The 17,718-nt window shown below is 32.1% G+C and overlaps 1 protein-coding gene and 1 pseudogene across 1 annotated transcript; both read left to right on the top strand.

Moving 5' to 3' along the window:
- The first annotated feature begins 6,286 nt into the window (after positions 1-6,286).
- Positions 6,287-11,356, top strand: LOC100805074 (ATP-dependent DNA helicase PIF1-like; annotated as a pseudogene).
- A 2,476-nt stretch (positions 11,357-13,832) lies between these two features.
- On the top strand, positions 13,833-14,618 carry LOC100526868 (uncharacterized). The gene has a single exon (NM_001248333.2). The coding sequence runs from the start codon at positions 13,892-13,894 to the stop codon at positions 14,465-14,467; it is 576 nt and encodes a 191-aa protein (NP_001235262.2). The 5' UTR covers positions 13,833-13,891; the 3' UTR covers positions 14,468-14,618.
- The last annotated feature ends 3,100 nt before the right edge of the window (positions 14,619-17,718 follow it).

The raw sequence follows: 17,718 nt of genomic DNA, 5'->3' as shown, positions 1-17,718 counted from the left end.
TGTCCTGATGAGAATTGATTGATAAACTTGAGTGCTCTTGATGTCTTTGTGTTTAACCCATGAATTTGATTAATTGATTTTGATATAATTGTGAGAAACTATTTCAAGGATTTTACACCCCATGTTGTGATAAAATCTTTTGCATAAATTGTTATGTTGAGGTTATGAAATGATGATTCAAACTGTGATTATGTGATAAATTGAACATGTGACGGATGATGAAATACATGCGTATTGAGATGAGATGTGTGTATTGAGTTGTGAACTATGAACTATGCAATCACACAATTGTAAGACCCTTTAAGGGCGGCGAGTATTGTGATGGGATCCATTGTGGGAACCCGACGAGTTAAAATTATTTTGAAAACAATTGAGTAGTTGTGTATATTGCATAGTTCATAGGTAAAGTGAATATGATTCATGAGATGTGATAACATACTATTTTGAGATTATACCATTGTGATTGAGATCGAGTGTATGTGATAAATTGTGTATGTATGTGATTGAGATGTTGTGTGCATTGAGTATTAACTATGAATTGTACAATCACACGACTATAAGTCCCTTTAAGGGTGGCGAGTTAATGCTAAGTCCCTTTAAGGGCGACGAGTTAATTTTAAGTCCTTTTTTGGGCGACGAGTTAATGTTAAGTCCCTTTAAGGGCGACAAGTTAATGTTAAGTCCCTCTTAGGGCGACGAGTTAAAACTATTTTGAGAACAATTGAGGAGTCGTGTGTTTTGTGCAGTTCATAAATAGAGTCTGTGTGCTAAAATGTTTTCTGGGTTGGACCTGAATCAGGAGGGAGAGGCCCTGACGGACTATTCGGAGTGTAGGCCTTGGGGGTCACACGGTTTGAGTGCTCCCTTAAGTCTATGTTGATCCCATATGGTTAGAGCATTCTCGCAAAATACTGTGACCCTGACTGGTGTCCCTATGATATTACCTAGTGAGAGTGACTTGACTTGCTAGTGTGTGGTTTGTCTTGTCATGTACTCCTAGGCGCCCGACGAGGTTTTTCACTGACATGGTACCACATTGCATATAGGCTTGAGTCTTAGCATAACTGTTGCATACGCTTGCTAATTGTTTATTATGAAATTAATGTGTTATTATGTCTTGATCGGAGTGTGTGATTCTTGTGTATTGTGATTGATGATTAAAAAGTGAATTTTGAATGACAAAGTGATGAAATAATGTGAGATATGCTAAGTAAATTGTATTTGGCTACTATATGTTGTCTTGTCTCTCTCTAGAAGTTAGGAATGTGATAACTCACTCCCGGTTTGTTGTTTGTGTTTGGATCATGTGATGATCTTGAACTTTATGTTCGGGGGAGCAGATGAATAGGTGGATGACTATGAAGAACCTCATGCTAGAGGACACGGGAACACAACGCTCTGATAGGATGTGACATTAGGATATAGGTTCTATATTAATTGTATGAAGTTTAGACGGTCTTGTTTGAGCCGAGATGACTTTATTATTTATTTGGACAAGTTTGAATATGATGTAGAAGAAAGTGAATGTGAGTCTTTTACCCCTTTGAAAGGCTTGTATTTAAAAATGTTTTAAAAATACTTTTAATTAATATTTAAATTTTTATTCCTTTATTAGTATATATGTGAGGGGTAGAGGGTGTCACACATAATATGTATTAATGAATATAATCGGGAAGGGTATTTTGTGTATAGATATTATGCATTTAATGATCAGATGATTGACACATACTGACAATCAAGATAGTGTTTAATTTCATCATAAACCTCAGTTTGTTTGTCATCCTGGTTTTGCACATTAACAATAGCTATTGTAATCTGATTGGATCCTCTGTTGATGTACTTAAACAAATATTTGATTGATGTACTCTGATTGCACCATTCTACATTTAGGTGTGTTCTATATTTAAGTAGGAGATGTGGACTATATGGCACAACAAATCGATTATCAAGTTGAATACCATTCTTTTGAACTGTATGTCTGTTGTTTCTTCTTCTATAAACTAGAAATCCATCTTAGTCAAAAATTGTTGTTTGGTGGAACTTCTTTGGGAAAAATCTAATACAGTTCCCATCAACCATACATGGTACCCCTGTATTTGGCAGTCTACATGGTCCATGAATCATATGGTTATAGACTATTTCGTACAATTATGGATGTGTGTCCTTATTTGATATCTCAGCAGAAATGATGTTACCAATGTCTTCTGGATTTGGATACTTACTTGAAGGATGCAGAAATATTAAAATATGAGCATGAGGCAATCCTCTTTTTTGTTACTCAATGGTGTAAACAACTGTAGTCCAATTGAAATATTAGCAGCATGATTATTAATGTATATTTGAAAATATAATTGTAAAATTGAAATGTAAAAAATGATTGGTAGAGGTGGTAATTACTTACATCCAACAATGACACCAAAGATATGTCCACTTTTGAGATCATTCATCAATTGATTTAGCTTCATTTTGAATATCCGTGAGACAACATCAGGGGAATCCTAAGGTGTAAGATTGCATTTCCTAACTTTTTGTTGAATTCCTGGTCATGCTGGATTACATGTTAATGTCAAGAATAGGTCTGGAAATCCAATATGGACACAAATTGTCATACCATCAAAATATAGTTGTTTCATATACCTCTGACTACCAATAAAAGAGTTCGGTAGTATAATTCTCTTACCTTTTTCATTGCCAAGTGTTTGGGCCTCATTATTACAGGCATTCAAATTCATGTACTTGTCTACTCTGAGCTCCTGTTGATGTTGTCTAACATAGTTTAGTTTTTGAGACTCAATCATACAATAGCCATCAACAATCCATTGTTGAAACAATCTCCTTGAATGTAGTATTGTTTGAGTTTCATTGTCCCTTGATTGCATTCAATAACAAAAATATTCACGCATGGTAACTTTTTTCCTCTTTGCAGCATGGATATTTAGATGATCCTTATGAAGAATATTTGATCTATAGTCATCTTCACCTTTGGGGTACAAAAGGGGATATTGTAACGACAAATATGCAGGATGTAGTTCATTTATTCTTTTGAGCACTCCTGTTTGTTTTTCAATGATGATATCTCTTTTATTGCCTGTATGCTCGTCACCAACAATCAAAGCAGCAACTTTAACAGTATTTGACAAGTTATATAATCTTTCATCTGATTGCCTATCACTAATGAGTTTTAGTTTGAGGTCACAAATAGCTAAAGATTGTAGTTTGTCCCTTGCCATTCTGAACTTCTGTGCATATCGATTGTGCTTATCTAGCATATTCTTGATTCCAATGATAATCTCTTCATCAAGAATATCTTTGATCCTGAACATTGTTGAAGGTGCATAACCAAGTGTTCATGGTATACAATATTAAAAAGACATTTTAAAAACTATAATGTAACATGCAATTTTTCGAATGTTAAGACTTACGGGTTTTGGGCAAGCCTGTTCTTGACTTCGTTGTCTGTATCATAAATATATAGTTGTGCAAATTTGGGTGGGTTATTAACCATAGGTAGGAGACTTCCAATAAGTATAATGTTGATGGCACTAATTCGAAGACGAGCGATGTTTGACAATGGTGTGCATTGTGTATGTAGTGTAGGACTGTCATCAATAAAGTGTGGGTCACATGTTGAGATATGCTTACGCTTTTCTGCAATAACAATGATTATAACTGAATTAGTATTTATAAAATATGTATAAATCAATTGGGGGTTTGTATTCATTGTTATCATTAGATAAATGCTGACTTGGAGTGTCAAAACTTTGTCTTCTTGCTTGCAAAATGTGTTTTCTATTTTTTCTTTGTTCGGCAGAATTTTTCATTTGAACTTTCAGTTGTCAAAGTATTCTGCATCATTTTGTGATACTTTGAAAATCATAATTTAAGATCAACATATAATGGAGCAAGATGTAGTATTATTCCCGTATATGTAGCAATATAGGAATAGTAGTGACTTAATATTGTTTAAGAATAAATAATGTAGCAATTTAGGATCACTGACAAGGCGTAGGTTCCAAATATTTAACCATATATTTCAACCAAGCACAAATTCAATAAAATATGTCAAATAATATGTATATTTGCCTTTTGTCAAATCTGTCGATACAATTTTTGAGGAGTAGGTTCGAAATGGCACACACTATCATACAAAAGCTGCCAACACAATTAATGAAGAATACATATCAAATATTGTAGCGGTGATAAAAGTCTTATGCTAATCCACACAAATGTCTAATCATAGACTTGATGGGAAAACAAAAAAGCGAGGGAATGTACAAGGGGCCCTTCTTCTTTTTTCTATACTAGCTTCTGATGAATATTAATGGAGAACAATATGAAATTGTTCTTCACCCAACTTCATCAACATTAATTCACATTCAACAACAAGTAAAAGGAATATGATGATAAATGATGAACGAAATGGGAAGCCGAAAAGCAACATTTCTACAACAATACAACTTACCTTCATCATGAACAACAAAAGTTATATTTTCTACTCCTAACTCTGAAGTAAAGTTTCTATCTTTATACAATTTATTATATGTTATACTTAATATTCTATCACCCTTTCATGTACATTATTTATTCTTAAACAATATTAAGTCACTACTATTCCTACATTGCTACATATATGGGAATAATACATCTTGCTCCATTATATGTTGATCCTAAATTATAATTTTCAAAGTGTCACAAACTGGTGCAGAATACTTTGACAACTGAAAGTTCAAATGGAAAATTCTGCCGAACAAAGAAAAAATAGAAAACACATTTTGCAAAAAAGAAGACAAAGTTCTGACACTCCAAGTCAGCATTTAGCTAATGGTAACAATGAATAAAAACTCCCAATTGATTTGTACATATTTTATAAATACTAATTCGGTTATAATCACTGTTATTGCAGAAAAGCGTAAATGTATATCAGCATGTGACCCACACTTTATTGATGACAGTCCTAAACTACATACGCAGTGCACACCATTATCAAACATCACTTCGTCTTTGAATCAGTGTTGTCAACATTATATTGGGGAATTTCAAATTTGACACAAGATTTAGTCATTGAACGTATCGTCAACGCTTCTTCAATCCAGATGAATATGTTGTACAAGTTTGGGAAAGAAAATTTAACTTCACTAAACCTCAAACGACCATCAACTTCTACAGAACATACAACCACAGGTGTTGTTCCAATTCAAACTGTCAGCACGTCTCAACATATACATTCAGGAAGATATACATTACACAAATCAAATCTAATAGAACATATTTCATATGATAGTGATGAGGAAATCAATATAAACCAGACAAACATTGATATAGGTAATATGTGGTTATTGTTATTACATCTAAAATGACTATATTCGTGAGGATTTTAATTACATCATGTCAAATTGTTCACCATGTATATTTAACTTCCTACGTATCTGCTTACTTAATTAGATATACACACCTCATTTTAGATTACACAAATTTGTGTCATCTAGATTATTCATTTGACGACCCACCAACGGAGGATGGTCATTATAGAAATCAAGATACACCATATGATCATCAAAATACCGGTATTGACTTTCAACTTACATTTTGTTGTCTTTTCATTTCTTTTGCACGTGGGGAGAATCTAAACTTCCAAATTAATTTGTTGGTCCAACATACAATGATATTGGAGATCCAATTTGGCAATACAAGCACTGTAATGTTATGATATGGTATGATAAGAGGATTAACAAAAACAAGCAGTCCAAAAACCCAAGGTTTGCATTATGTTGTGGTGATGGAAAAATACAACTACCTCTACTACAACATGTTCCACAACCATTGAGGCAACTACTATTTGACACCAACAGTCCACAAGCTAAGAACTTCCAGAAAAATATTCATTCATACAATCTAATGTTTGCATTCAAATCGTCTGGTGTCAAAGTTGACACAACCTATAATACTGGAAGAGGTCCTCCTATAATTCGCATACATGGTCAAGGGCATTATTTTATTGGGAGTCTCCTACCTATGGTTAATAACTCACCCAAATTTGCATAGCTATATATTTATGATACAGACAACGAAGTCAAGAACAGGCTTGTCCAAAACCTGTAAGTCTTAACATTCAACAAATTGCATGTTACATTATAGTTTTAAAATGTCTTTTTAATAATGTATACCATGAACGCTTGGTTATACACCTTCAACAATGTTCAGGATCAAAGATATTCTTGATGAAGACATTATCATTGGAATCAAGAATATTCTAGATAAGCACAATCGATATGCATAGAAGTTCAGAATGGCAACGGACAAACTACAATCTTCAGTTGTTTGTGACCTCAAACTAAAACTCATTAGTGATAGGCAATCAGATGGAAGATTATATAACTTGCCAAATACTGTTGAAGTTGCTGCTTTGATTGTTGGTGATGAGCATATAGGCAATAAAAGAGATAACATCATTGAAAAGCAAATAGGAGTGCTCAAAAGAATAAATGAACTACATCCTGCATATTTGCCTTTGCAATATCCCATTTTGTACCCTAAAGGTGAACATGGCTATAGACCAAATATTCTTCATAAGGATCATCCAAATATTCATGTTACAAAGAGGAAAAAAGTTATCATACGTGAATATTTTTGTTACAGAATGCTATCAAGGGACAATAAAGCTCAAACAATACTACATTCAAGGAGATTGTTTCAACAATAGATTGTTGATGACTACTGTACGATTGAGTCTCAAAAACTAAATTATGTTAGACAACATCAATAGGAGCTCAGAGTGGACAAGTACATGAATTTGAATGCTTGTAACAATGAGCCCCAAACACTTGGCAATGAAAAAGGTAATAGAATTATACTACCGAGCTCTTTTGTTGGTAGTCAGAGGTATATGGAACAACTATATTTTGATGGTATGACAATTTGTGGCCATGTTGGATTTCCACACCTATTCTTGACATTAACATGTAATCCAGCATGGCCAAAAATTCAACAAAAAGTTAGGAAATGCAATCTTACACCTCATGATTGCCCTCATGTCTCACAGATATTCAAAATGAAGTTAAATCAACTGATGAATGATCTCAAAAGTGGACATGTCATTGGTGCCATTGTTGGATGTAAGTAACTACCACCTCTACCAATCATTTTCTACACTTCAATTTTACAATTATATTTTCAAATATACATTATTAATCATGTTGCTAATATTTCAATTGAACTGTAGTTGCTTACACCATTGAGTGAAAAAAAAAGGATTGTCTCATGCTCATATTTTAATATTTCTGCATCCTTCAAACAAGTATCCAAATCCAGAAGACATTGATAACATCCTTTCTGCTAAGATACCAAATAAGGACACACATCCAGAATTGTATGAAATAGTCTCCAACCATATGATTCATGGACCATGTGGACTGCCAAATACGAGGGCACCATGTATGGTTGATGGGAAGTGTATTAAATTTTTCACTAAGAAGTTCCACCAAGCAACAATTGTTGGCCAAGATGAATTTTCAGTTTATAGAAGAAGAAACAACGGACATACAGTTCAAAAGAATGGTATTCAACTTGATAATCGATTTGTTGTGTCATATAGTCCACATCTCCTACTCAAATATAGAACACACCTAAATGTGGAATGGTGCAATCAGAGTATATCAATCAAATACCTATTTAATACATCAAAAAATGATTCGATCGGATTATAGCAACTATTGTTAATGTGCAAAACCAGGATGGCACACAAACTAAGGTTCATGATGAAATTAAACACTATCTTGATTGTTGGTATGTCTCAATCATCTGATCATTAAATACATAATATCTATACACAAAGCACCCTTTTATATTCATTAATACATATTATGTGTATATGTTTTATTATTCATTCACCAGGTATGTGTCGCCCCCTGAGGCATGTTGGAAGATTTTTGCATTCCCAATGCATGGACGTGCACCAACAGTTGAACGTCTTTATTTCCACCTTGAAAATCAACAGTCTGTTTACTGGAAAGATAGTCAGCAAATAGGTTCAGTACTATCTAAGAGTACAATCAAAGAATCAATGTTTACAACTTGGATGGATTCTAATAAAATATACCCTTATGGACGAGATCTTACTTATGCTGAATATGTGTCCAAATTCGTTTATGTTGCACACAAAAGATGCTGACAACCAAGAAAACAAGGAAATACAATTGGCAGACTCATATGGGTACCCTCTTCAAGTGGAGAGTTGTTCTACATGAGGATGATGCTATCCTCCGCTAAAGGGTCACAATCTTACAAAGATATTAGAACAGTAGAAAATGTGGTCTACAATACATTTAGAGAAGCATGCTTTGCAAAAGGTTTTCTAGGAAATGATCAAGAATTTGTTGGTGCTTTACGAGAAGCTAACACTTGGGGATCTGCACACTTCCTTAGAAAGTTATTTGTGAAGCTGCTATTTATGAATACCATGGACAGACCCGAATATGTGTGGGAACAAACATGGCAATGAATGACAAATGATATTCTATTTAATCATAGAAGATAAGGTAATTTCAAACATCCTAAATAATTGCATATCATTCATATGAAACAAGTCACTTACTAACGAAGTAATTTTTGTACTATTCATAGGCATTCAACTAACTGAAATTGAAAATCTACTGCAAGCCAATAGGAAAAGTCTATGAGATTTTCCTTCAATGTCATACCCAATAGGATATGCTGCCAACCCACATGGAAATAAGCTCATCTACAATGAAATGGCTTATGATAAGGAAATTTTGTGCGTTGAATTCAATAAATGCTATCACTCACTAACAGGTATGCATAACATATTTCAGTTTTTCTTAATACAATATTCATTCCCAACAATCCATACTACTAATTCATGATGGATACATTACTAAATGCAGATGAGCATACTTCTATTTGTTATAAGATTATGTGTGTTGTTGTAAGTCAATCAGGTGGAGTTTATTTTCTCTTTGGATATGGTGGCACCGGGAAGACATTTATCTGGAAAATTTTATCATATGTTATACAGTCTAATTGCGGAATTTTTTTAATAGTAGCTTCAAGTGGGATTGCTTCATTACTGCTGCCCGAAGGTAGAACAACACATTCTAAGTTTTCTATACCAGTGCCTGTAACACAAAATTCAACATGCAATATTCATCAAGGGAGTGACTTGGTTGAATTGCTGCAGATGACAAAATTAATAATTTGGGATGAAGCTCCAATGTGTCATAAGTTTAGTTTTGAAGTACTTGATAAAAGCTTAAAAGACACTGTGCACAACGATAGACCTTTTGGAGGAAAGGTCATTGTTTTTTGTGGTGATTTTCATCAAATACTACCTTTTGTGCCAAGAGGTAATCGCTCTGATATCGTCCATGCAACTCTAAATGCATCATACATTTGGGATCGTTGTCAAATTCTTAAATTGACAAAAAAAAACATGCATTTGCAAACCAATCCTGCTTCCCATACCAACCATCATGACCTCAAACAATTTTCTGATTGGCTACTAGACATAGGCGATGGCAAACTTGGAGAACCTAATGATGAATATGACAAAATCACCATCCCAGATGAGTTTCTTATCAAGGACTTTAATGATCCTATCCAGTCAATTGTTGAGGCAACATATCCAGACTTATTACAAAACTATAGCAACGGAGATTTCTTGCAAAAGAAAATTGTTCTAGCCTCTACAAAAGATGTTGTTGATAGTATAAATGACTATGTCCTAGCTTTGATACCCACCGAAGAGAAAGAGTATTGTAGTGTTGATAAATCTGATGAACTACTCAATCCTGCATTTGGAATTCTAACACCTGAATTTCTGAACTCATTGAAAACATCAGGAATACCTAATCACAAGTTAAAAATCAAGGTTGGCACTCCCATCATACTATTACGAAATTTGGACCAGGCAGATGGGTTATGCAATGGAACTAGGCTTATTGTCACAAGACTTGGTTCAAATATGGTTGAAGCAAAGATTATTACTGGACCCAATATAGGTCATAGGACATACATACCAAGAATGAATATGTCTCCTTCTAATTCTCCATGGTCATTCAAACTAATTAGAAGACAGTTTCATTTGCAATGACCATAAACAAGTCTCAGGGACAATCCTTGGCACATGTAGGATTATAGTTACCAAACCCAGTATTTTCCCATGGCCAGCTATATATTGCACTTTCACGAGTGCAAAGTAAAAACGGACTGGATATTCTTATTCATGATAAACAAGGTATTCTAAAAAATACTACCATTAATGTAGTATACAAAGAAGTATTTTCAAACTTATAAACAAGGTATATTTTCCAAATTCTTATTGTTACATATGCATTATCATAGATAAGATTCATTTTCTATCAAACTATACAGTAACACATACTAATGTTTCCTACCTACAATATTACTGATTGACTTCATTTTCAACATATCAATTTCTAATCAGGGAATTACAATATACTATGTATTTTACTTTACCAATACTTATACTGCTTTCTACATTCACACTCTTTTGCAATTTGATTATGATCAAATCTCAAATAAATTTGATATAATAGCTTTATTTCTTTATGTTGCAGGAGAACAAAAACGAGGGAAATGCTACAAATTTGTTATTAGGTCACAGCCACTCATTTACCCCTTTCAGGTTAGTACTGTATATATTAGCAATGTTCTATTTGGGATTTTTAAATGTTCAGTAATCTTAACTATATATGCAATCAATAGATTCATTTATGTTCATTGTACAGACTCTCATTCACTACAACAACATGTATCTCATGATAATCACACCAATACCATCCAAAACTATCTACAATTGCATGAGGTTAGTATCATATTCATATTGTATTTAATGTTTTCATTCTATCGATACTTTAACATTATTATCATCCCAATTAACAGCATTATAAAACTGTATACATGTAGTAATATTTGACATTTATCAAACTCAAATATTACTATTAGCCCGTGCATCGACATGGGCAACTATCTAGTATAAATATATAACTTTGATCCACTGAAATCCACACTACTCATCCAAAGAGAACGCCCAAAATAAATATCAGATTTTTTTTTCAAGGGCCACGTGACCAACCAATTTAGACCACTTGCCCCAAGGGAGTTACTATTGGTCCCATTCCATTTTCTATTGGCCACTACCAAGGGCCTGACCCTTTTATATTCCCAAATTGTCCATCTCACGGAATCATGATTCTCTTGTGTAACCATTTTCGCACCCCCTTAATCACAACATAATCATAATTCTAATGCAAAATGTATAACGGAATTACAATTCCATTGTAGATCTTTTGTCAACCCAAACATTACAACAAAATCATGATTTATGTGGTTGCATTTTTGGCACCCCCTTAACGCAACAAAATTGTGTTTTGGTTATGAATTTTTTCACAAACAACATAATCATGATTCTATTGTACTATTTTTTTAAAAATAATTGAATAAAATATGGTTGATGCTTTAAGGGGGGTACTGGAATCACGATTCCATTATAATGTTTTTAAAAAAAATGAAAAAACAAATTATGATTGTACAATAGAATCACCATTTTGTAGTGTCCTTCGTTGTGATTTTCTAAAGCAAAAAAAATAGAAAATGTAATCACAATTCTATTGCCTATTTTTTCAGAAAAAAATATAAACGGAATCATGATTCCATTGAACACAAATTAACGGGAAAAAGGGTACCTTAGAAGAGTTGGGGAAAGAGAGACAAGAAGGGTTGGGCATGGGTAGGGAAGTGAAGGAGGAGGGTAGGAAAAGGAGAGGAGTTGGGGAAGGGAAAGAGTAGGATTGGGGAGAAGAGGTAGGAGAGCATGGGGAAAATGGAGGGTGGAGTTTTTGAAATGGGTACAAAATGGGGTTTTCACAATAGGGTAGGGGGCAAAAGCAAATTGTGTAGGGACCAATAGTATTTTTCTTGCCTCAATTGTAAGATATTGAAATCCAACAAGATATTGGGGGCCAAGGGGAAACATTACAAAATAAAAAAAAATGGAGCAACTAAATAAAGTAAAAAAATAATAAATAAAAGATAAATATTAATTTATACACCAATTATTCAATATTTTGGATGAGGTAAACAAAGAAAAAGTTAAAGGTGCATTTCCATTTTTGGGGTGCATGAGTTGAAAGAAAAGAGAGATAAAAAAAAAGATTATAAATGTGTAAATAATATGATTTTTTTCCTATAATATTATTGCAAGAATTTATCAATTAATTATTTTTAGTAAGATCTAAAGATGAGCTTGGATGGGTTAGGATGAGTTTATCTCTCTCCTCACTCGGCTTAAAATTTATTTAGGGTCAATTTCTTGAACTAAAACCTAACCTGATCAAGACCTAATAAATTAGGGAAAAGATTAGGCCAACTTGATCTATTATTGTAATATATCAATTTTAACATTGTGTATAATTAAATCGTAGAATGAAAAATAAAATTTAAAATAAGATATATTTTATGATATATATATATAATATAAGTATTATTACAAATATAATATCATATTATACAAAATATTACTTATTAAAAATATTAATATATATTTGTTAAAAAAGGTAAACTTTTTAAAATACTATAGGACTTATGATCGAGTTGGGACAACTAAGACAGCCTAAACTCTTTCTCAAAATATATCAAATTTAATTTTTAAAATTCAAATTCTTCCAAAACAACTTCAGGCGAAATTGGATTTGGGGACGAGTTGGGTCTTTATCATTCTTAGCCAACACGCACCAATTTTGGGATATTGCTTCTTGTATTCTTACTATTGTGCCTCATTACATTTAGTTTGGATTGGTCTTTTCAAAATGTAATAAGATGCAATACGAAGGGATGTGAGTGCAGGAAGTTTTGGCCCTTTTTCTGTCATTGAGATTTTAGTCATTCCATTAACAGTTGTGCTTCATTTCTTTATCTCAAGCAACTGCATTTTTTTCATCTGCCTCAACACTTTGATAACTAAAACTTCACAATGGGCATAAAAGCACAAAAACCTAGATACTCTCCAACATGAAAGGACAAAGAACAAATTTAGTTTTTCACAGCCTTAATAGCAAGGCAAAAGTCCTTACCATTTCGTGGTAGTTTCAGGGACAATTTCCTTTCCGACACGCGACCACGTTTTTTTCTTTTGAAACGTACCCTTATCGTGCAACACAAGCACCGATTGCTATCAAATGTCATCCTATTTTATTATTGACAAATCGAAAACCACTTTTTTTATTTTTTTTGAAGGGGTCGAAAACCACTTAAGTCTCAACGCATACGTACATGGCACACAATATTCATATAATAATAAATTTTAATTTACAATATTTTTATAATATTACTTCTTTTTTAAGAAACTTTTCTTTCTTTTTATTCATCACGCTATTCATAATACCACACGATTTTTTGTTCTCTCTTATTTTTTATATTTTTCATGTTTGTAATTTTTTTTGTACAAACACAAAAAAAAAAAAAAACCAAACAAGAGTCCTATCTTAATCGCCAAGCATGTTCGCAGTCATTGTGTAATTTGTTACTTCCATTCTCCTTTTGGAGTCTTCTTCCAAGTCTTTGTTTTCAACTGGTGAGTTTCATAGAAATTGCACATATATTTCTTTCATTTCCCAATGTGTTAGTGCTAAGCAAAAGAAAACTATGTCCCACTATTATTACTTTTTATTATAAATAACGTACTTACTTTTAATTCCCAATTCCCAATGAACGCGCTTATTAAGTACTAATTCAGTTAATTATATGGTGAAGGTTCACTTTTATAGGCTATATATATGAATCCAAGAACTCATCCATGCACAATAAGTCCTGCCCTAAGGGTGAATGCTAAATATATGTGATCTTTTTTTTTCTATCAATGGAGCAAACACATGGAAACATAATTATATCTGGATTATCTTTGTGTCTTAGAATTCTCCTTAGTGATATTAAATTTATTAATGGTTTCCTCTCAATTTTATTTTTTTCTTTGCAGTCTTTGGGCAATTGGGTCTCACGAAATTGGAAAAGTTGTGGCACCAAGAAGCCTAGGAGTTATTCAAGTCCCGAACCACAAAACCACAATTTGAATTTGAATTTCATTCAACATGGTGTAAGATTGTGCAAAGAAGAGGTGATTGTGGTAATGCAAAAGCTGGGAATGAGTGTTGAGCGAGATGGGGATGGAATAGAGGACTTTGGAGAACAAGAAATTACTCAAATGTCTGAAAATGAGGTTATTAGTGTGGAAGAGGTGAAGGAAGCTTTCAATGTGTTTGATGAAAACAAAGATGGGTTCATAGATGCTGGTGAGTTGCAAAGGGTGTTGCGTTGTTTGGGTTTGGAGAGAGACTTTGTGCAGTGTCAGAAAATGATTAATGGGATTGATCAAAATGGAGATGAACTAATTGACCACAACGAGTTTTTCATGTTGATGGAACAGAGTTTTTGTTGAATATATATATTATATCCTCTTAGTCTTGCATTGCAAGTGATGCTTTTATTTTCTCTCTTTACTTTCTTTGGGACATGAGAAAGAATAATCAAATATCAAGGAGATATTAGCATTTTCTTAGGCTTAATTTTTTATGCCATTATTAATTTATGTCATCATTGTACGTGTTGTATATATAAAAATAAAAATGTGTTAGAAATCTTTCCCAGTATTGAGTTTGCTATGTTAATTCTGTAATTTATTTTGAATTATAACTTTTTCTTGTTTTTAACTAATAACCCAGTTAAATACCTACTTACCCTACTATTAACCATTTGTCAATTACTCGAAGAAAACTAATAATATACGTAGTAAATTAATTAAGGTTATTATGTGTATAGTTATTTAGTTTTTTCTTTCTTCCCCCTTCTAATAACTGTGAGAAAGAAATGTTAGCGAGGGCAAAAGATTCAACAAATTAAACTTAAATTAAGGAAATATATATTAAATCAATTTAAAATAGAATATTATGAGGAAGAGATTAGTAGTACCAACGGCTATTTGGTGAAACATTTTTTTTAATTAGGTTTAGTTGTAAATTCATTATCCAACTTTCATTATTTTATAAATTTTATCATTCATGTCTTATTTTTACAAATTTTATCATCTAAATTTTTAAATTATATATATTTTATCACCTGTCACAAAAAAGTTAACGATAAAATAAAACAGCATCGTTTTAGTTATCAACATGATGATAAAATATATAAAAATAATATAAATGGTAAAATTTACAAAATTGGAGAAGTTGAATGATAAAATTTATAAAAAAAAAAAAACATACATGATAAAATCTGTTACATTATAAAAATTGGATAGTAAAATTTACAAAAATAAAACTTAAGTTATAAAATTCACAAAATAATAAAAATTTCATCATAAATTGAAAAATCAAAAGGCTTAATGGTAAGTTTTATGATGAAATTTTTATTATTTTGTGAATACTACTTCGTACAAATATTATCATCAAACAAAAAAAACAAAAATTTACCATTCCACTTAGACAATTTTCCAAAACTGGATAAATTGAAAATACCCTTGTGACTTTCACAGGAGCATGCAAGTTTTGTGCGAAGCAAAACAAAATGAGGGGTTTTGACCATTACCGGGCTTCTTTTTTTTTTTTTAATTTATCAAATGGAGGCAGTTCTTAAATTATTTATCAATTGGGGGTAAATCGTATGGATTGTTACAAGTTGAGATACAAAAGTTGTATGATTTTCGGGACTTTTTTTTATGAAGTCATAAACTATTTTATGATTTTTGTTATTTTTTAATTTTTATTTATTTTTTAAAATTAAATGAACTAAATTCGTATAGGACTACACGACTTTAAAGTTGCCAATTATCTTGCAACTTAAAGTATTATTAATTAATTTTGACAATTAATCCTAAGAAAACAATAAAAATACTTGTCAAAATAATTTAAATAAGAAAATAATTTACTAATAAAAAACTTCTTAAAATAAAAACAACATCATACATTAAAATAATCAAAACAATACAAATTATCCACAAACATAAAATTAGACAGTACACACACAATATATATATATATATATATATATATATATATATATATATATATATATATATATATATAGAACAAGCAAATAACTATTAACAAATCAAGTACAACAAGATAAAATATTACAACTCATATCTAAAAAAACTGATTGTGAGACATCATCCCAATATTAGTATTTTTTTAGAAAAAACGTTACATTTTTTAAAATATTTTATTTACATGCTTTTTTATCCCTTGCAACAAATAATTAATAATATTATAAACATAAAAATAGAAAATAAATAACTTACAAATAATATTTTATAATATTAGAAAGAAAAAAATAAGTTGCAAAAGATAAAGAAGGACATGACTTTAAAGTCCCAAGAAACACATGACTTTGAAGTTGTAAGATATCACACAACTTCAAAGTCGTAATATTTTTAAAAAAAAAAATAGCTAAAATCATCAAAATAGATACGACTTTATTAAAAAAAATAAAAGTCTCAAAAGTCATACAAATTATGTGTTTAACGTCATAATCATTCATACAACTTATCCCATTTGATAAATAATTCAAAAATTATCCCATTTGATTAATTAGAAAAAAAAAAATTGTCCCCTAATGGTCAAAACCCCACAAAATGAAGTGCAGACCATGTTTGACATCTAAGGCTTGAAGACAAGACTAAAAGTTAAAATACATATATGATTTTGTTGTTATTACTTTGACTTCAAAAAAGAATTTGACTCTATATTGTACCTCCATCCTAGTTGATCCAAATTTCATATTAGAAATATACATAGATTAAAGTTTGAATATTTCGAAAGATATAAAGACTAAAATCAATGTTTTAAAAGTAAAAAATATTTCTTAAAAAAGATTAAAAGCAAGGTGTTTCTAGGCAAAATACCTATTAACAAAAAGAACCAAAAAAAAAAAAACCTATTAACAAGTTGATATACACAATGCCTAGTATCCATCCTTTACAACTAGGACTATTGGGATATTTGATCATATTCACTCCCTTTGATAGTGTTGATCCAACATAGTGCTTTTGTCGTCCATGTTCTTTTTTATCTCTACACATTTCATCGCTTTACCAGAAATTTCCTCTGTCTCTGCCCCTACCGTAATCCAGCTTGGTAGTTTCCACGGCCTGTTCGGCGTTGAGTCGTGGGGTTTGATGGAAAACTTAAAAAGCTACCTTAACCCTAGTGACAATCATTGCAGGCCGTTAACTCTCTTATTGAGGCTGAAGGCAGAAGGACATTGGCGTTAATGATCACAATTAGATTGGGCTTCCTTGCTCCCCAAGTGGGCTTGTTCCTTCCCAAAATTTTGGATCGCATGGGCCACCACCTTGGGCCGTCATGCTACGACGACAACCTATGGCCCTACTACATCCACACACACTTGACACTAACTTGGCATGACCAATCAACAGTGGTTTATGTCAGGTGTTACATGGCAGAGTAAGTAATGGTAGGGTCACGACACAACATTCATGTTTTTCTCATCGTAACACATCAACGATCACTATCACTATTGTAATAAAATGAGACGGTGACGTTTTCCAACTCTTCTATGGTTTCAAACCCATAATTTATGGAATTACAAGTTCGGCGATGCAATGTCACATTCAATGCGCGCTCGAGTTAAGCTCGATCAAAACATTAATCTTACACGTTTTCTTTTTTACTG

Source organism: Glycine max, chromosome 20, assembly GCF_000004515.6.
Source record: "Glycine max cultivar Williams 82 chromosome 20, Glycine_max_v4.0, whole genome shotgun sequence".
Lineage (NCBI taxonomy): Eukaryota > Viridiplantae > Streptophyta > Magnoliopsida > Fabales > Fabaceae > Glycine > Glycine max.
The sequence above is the reverse complement of the archived record's forward strand: the minus strand, read 5'-3'. Positions and strand labels throughout refer to the sequence as shown.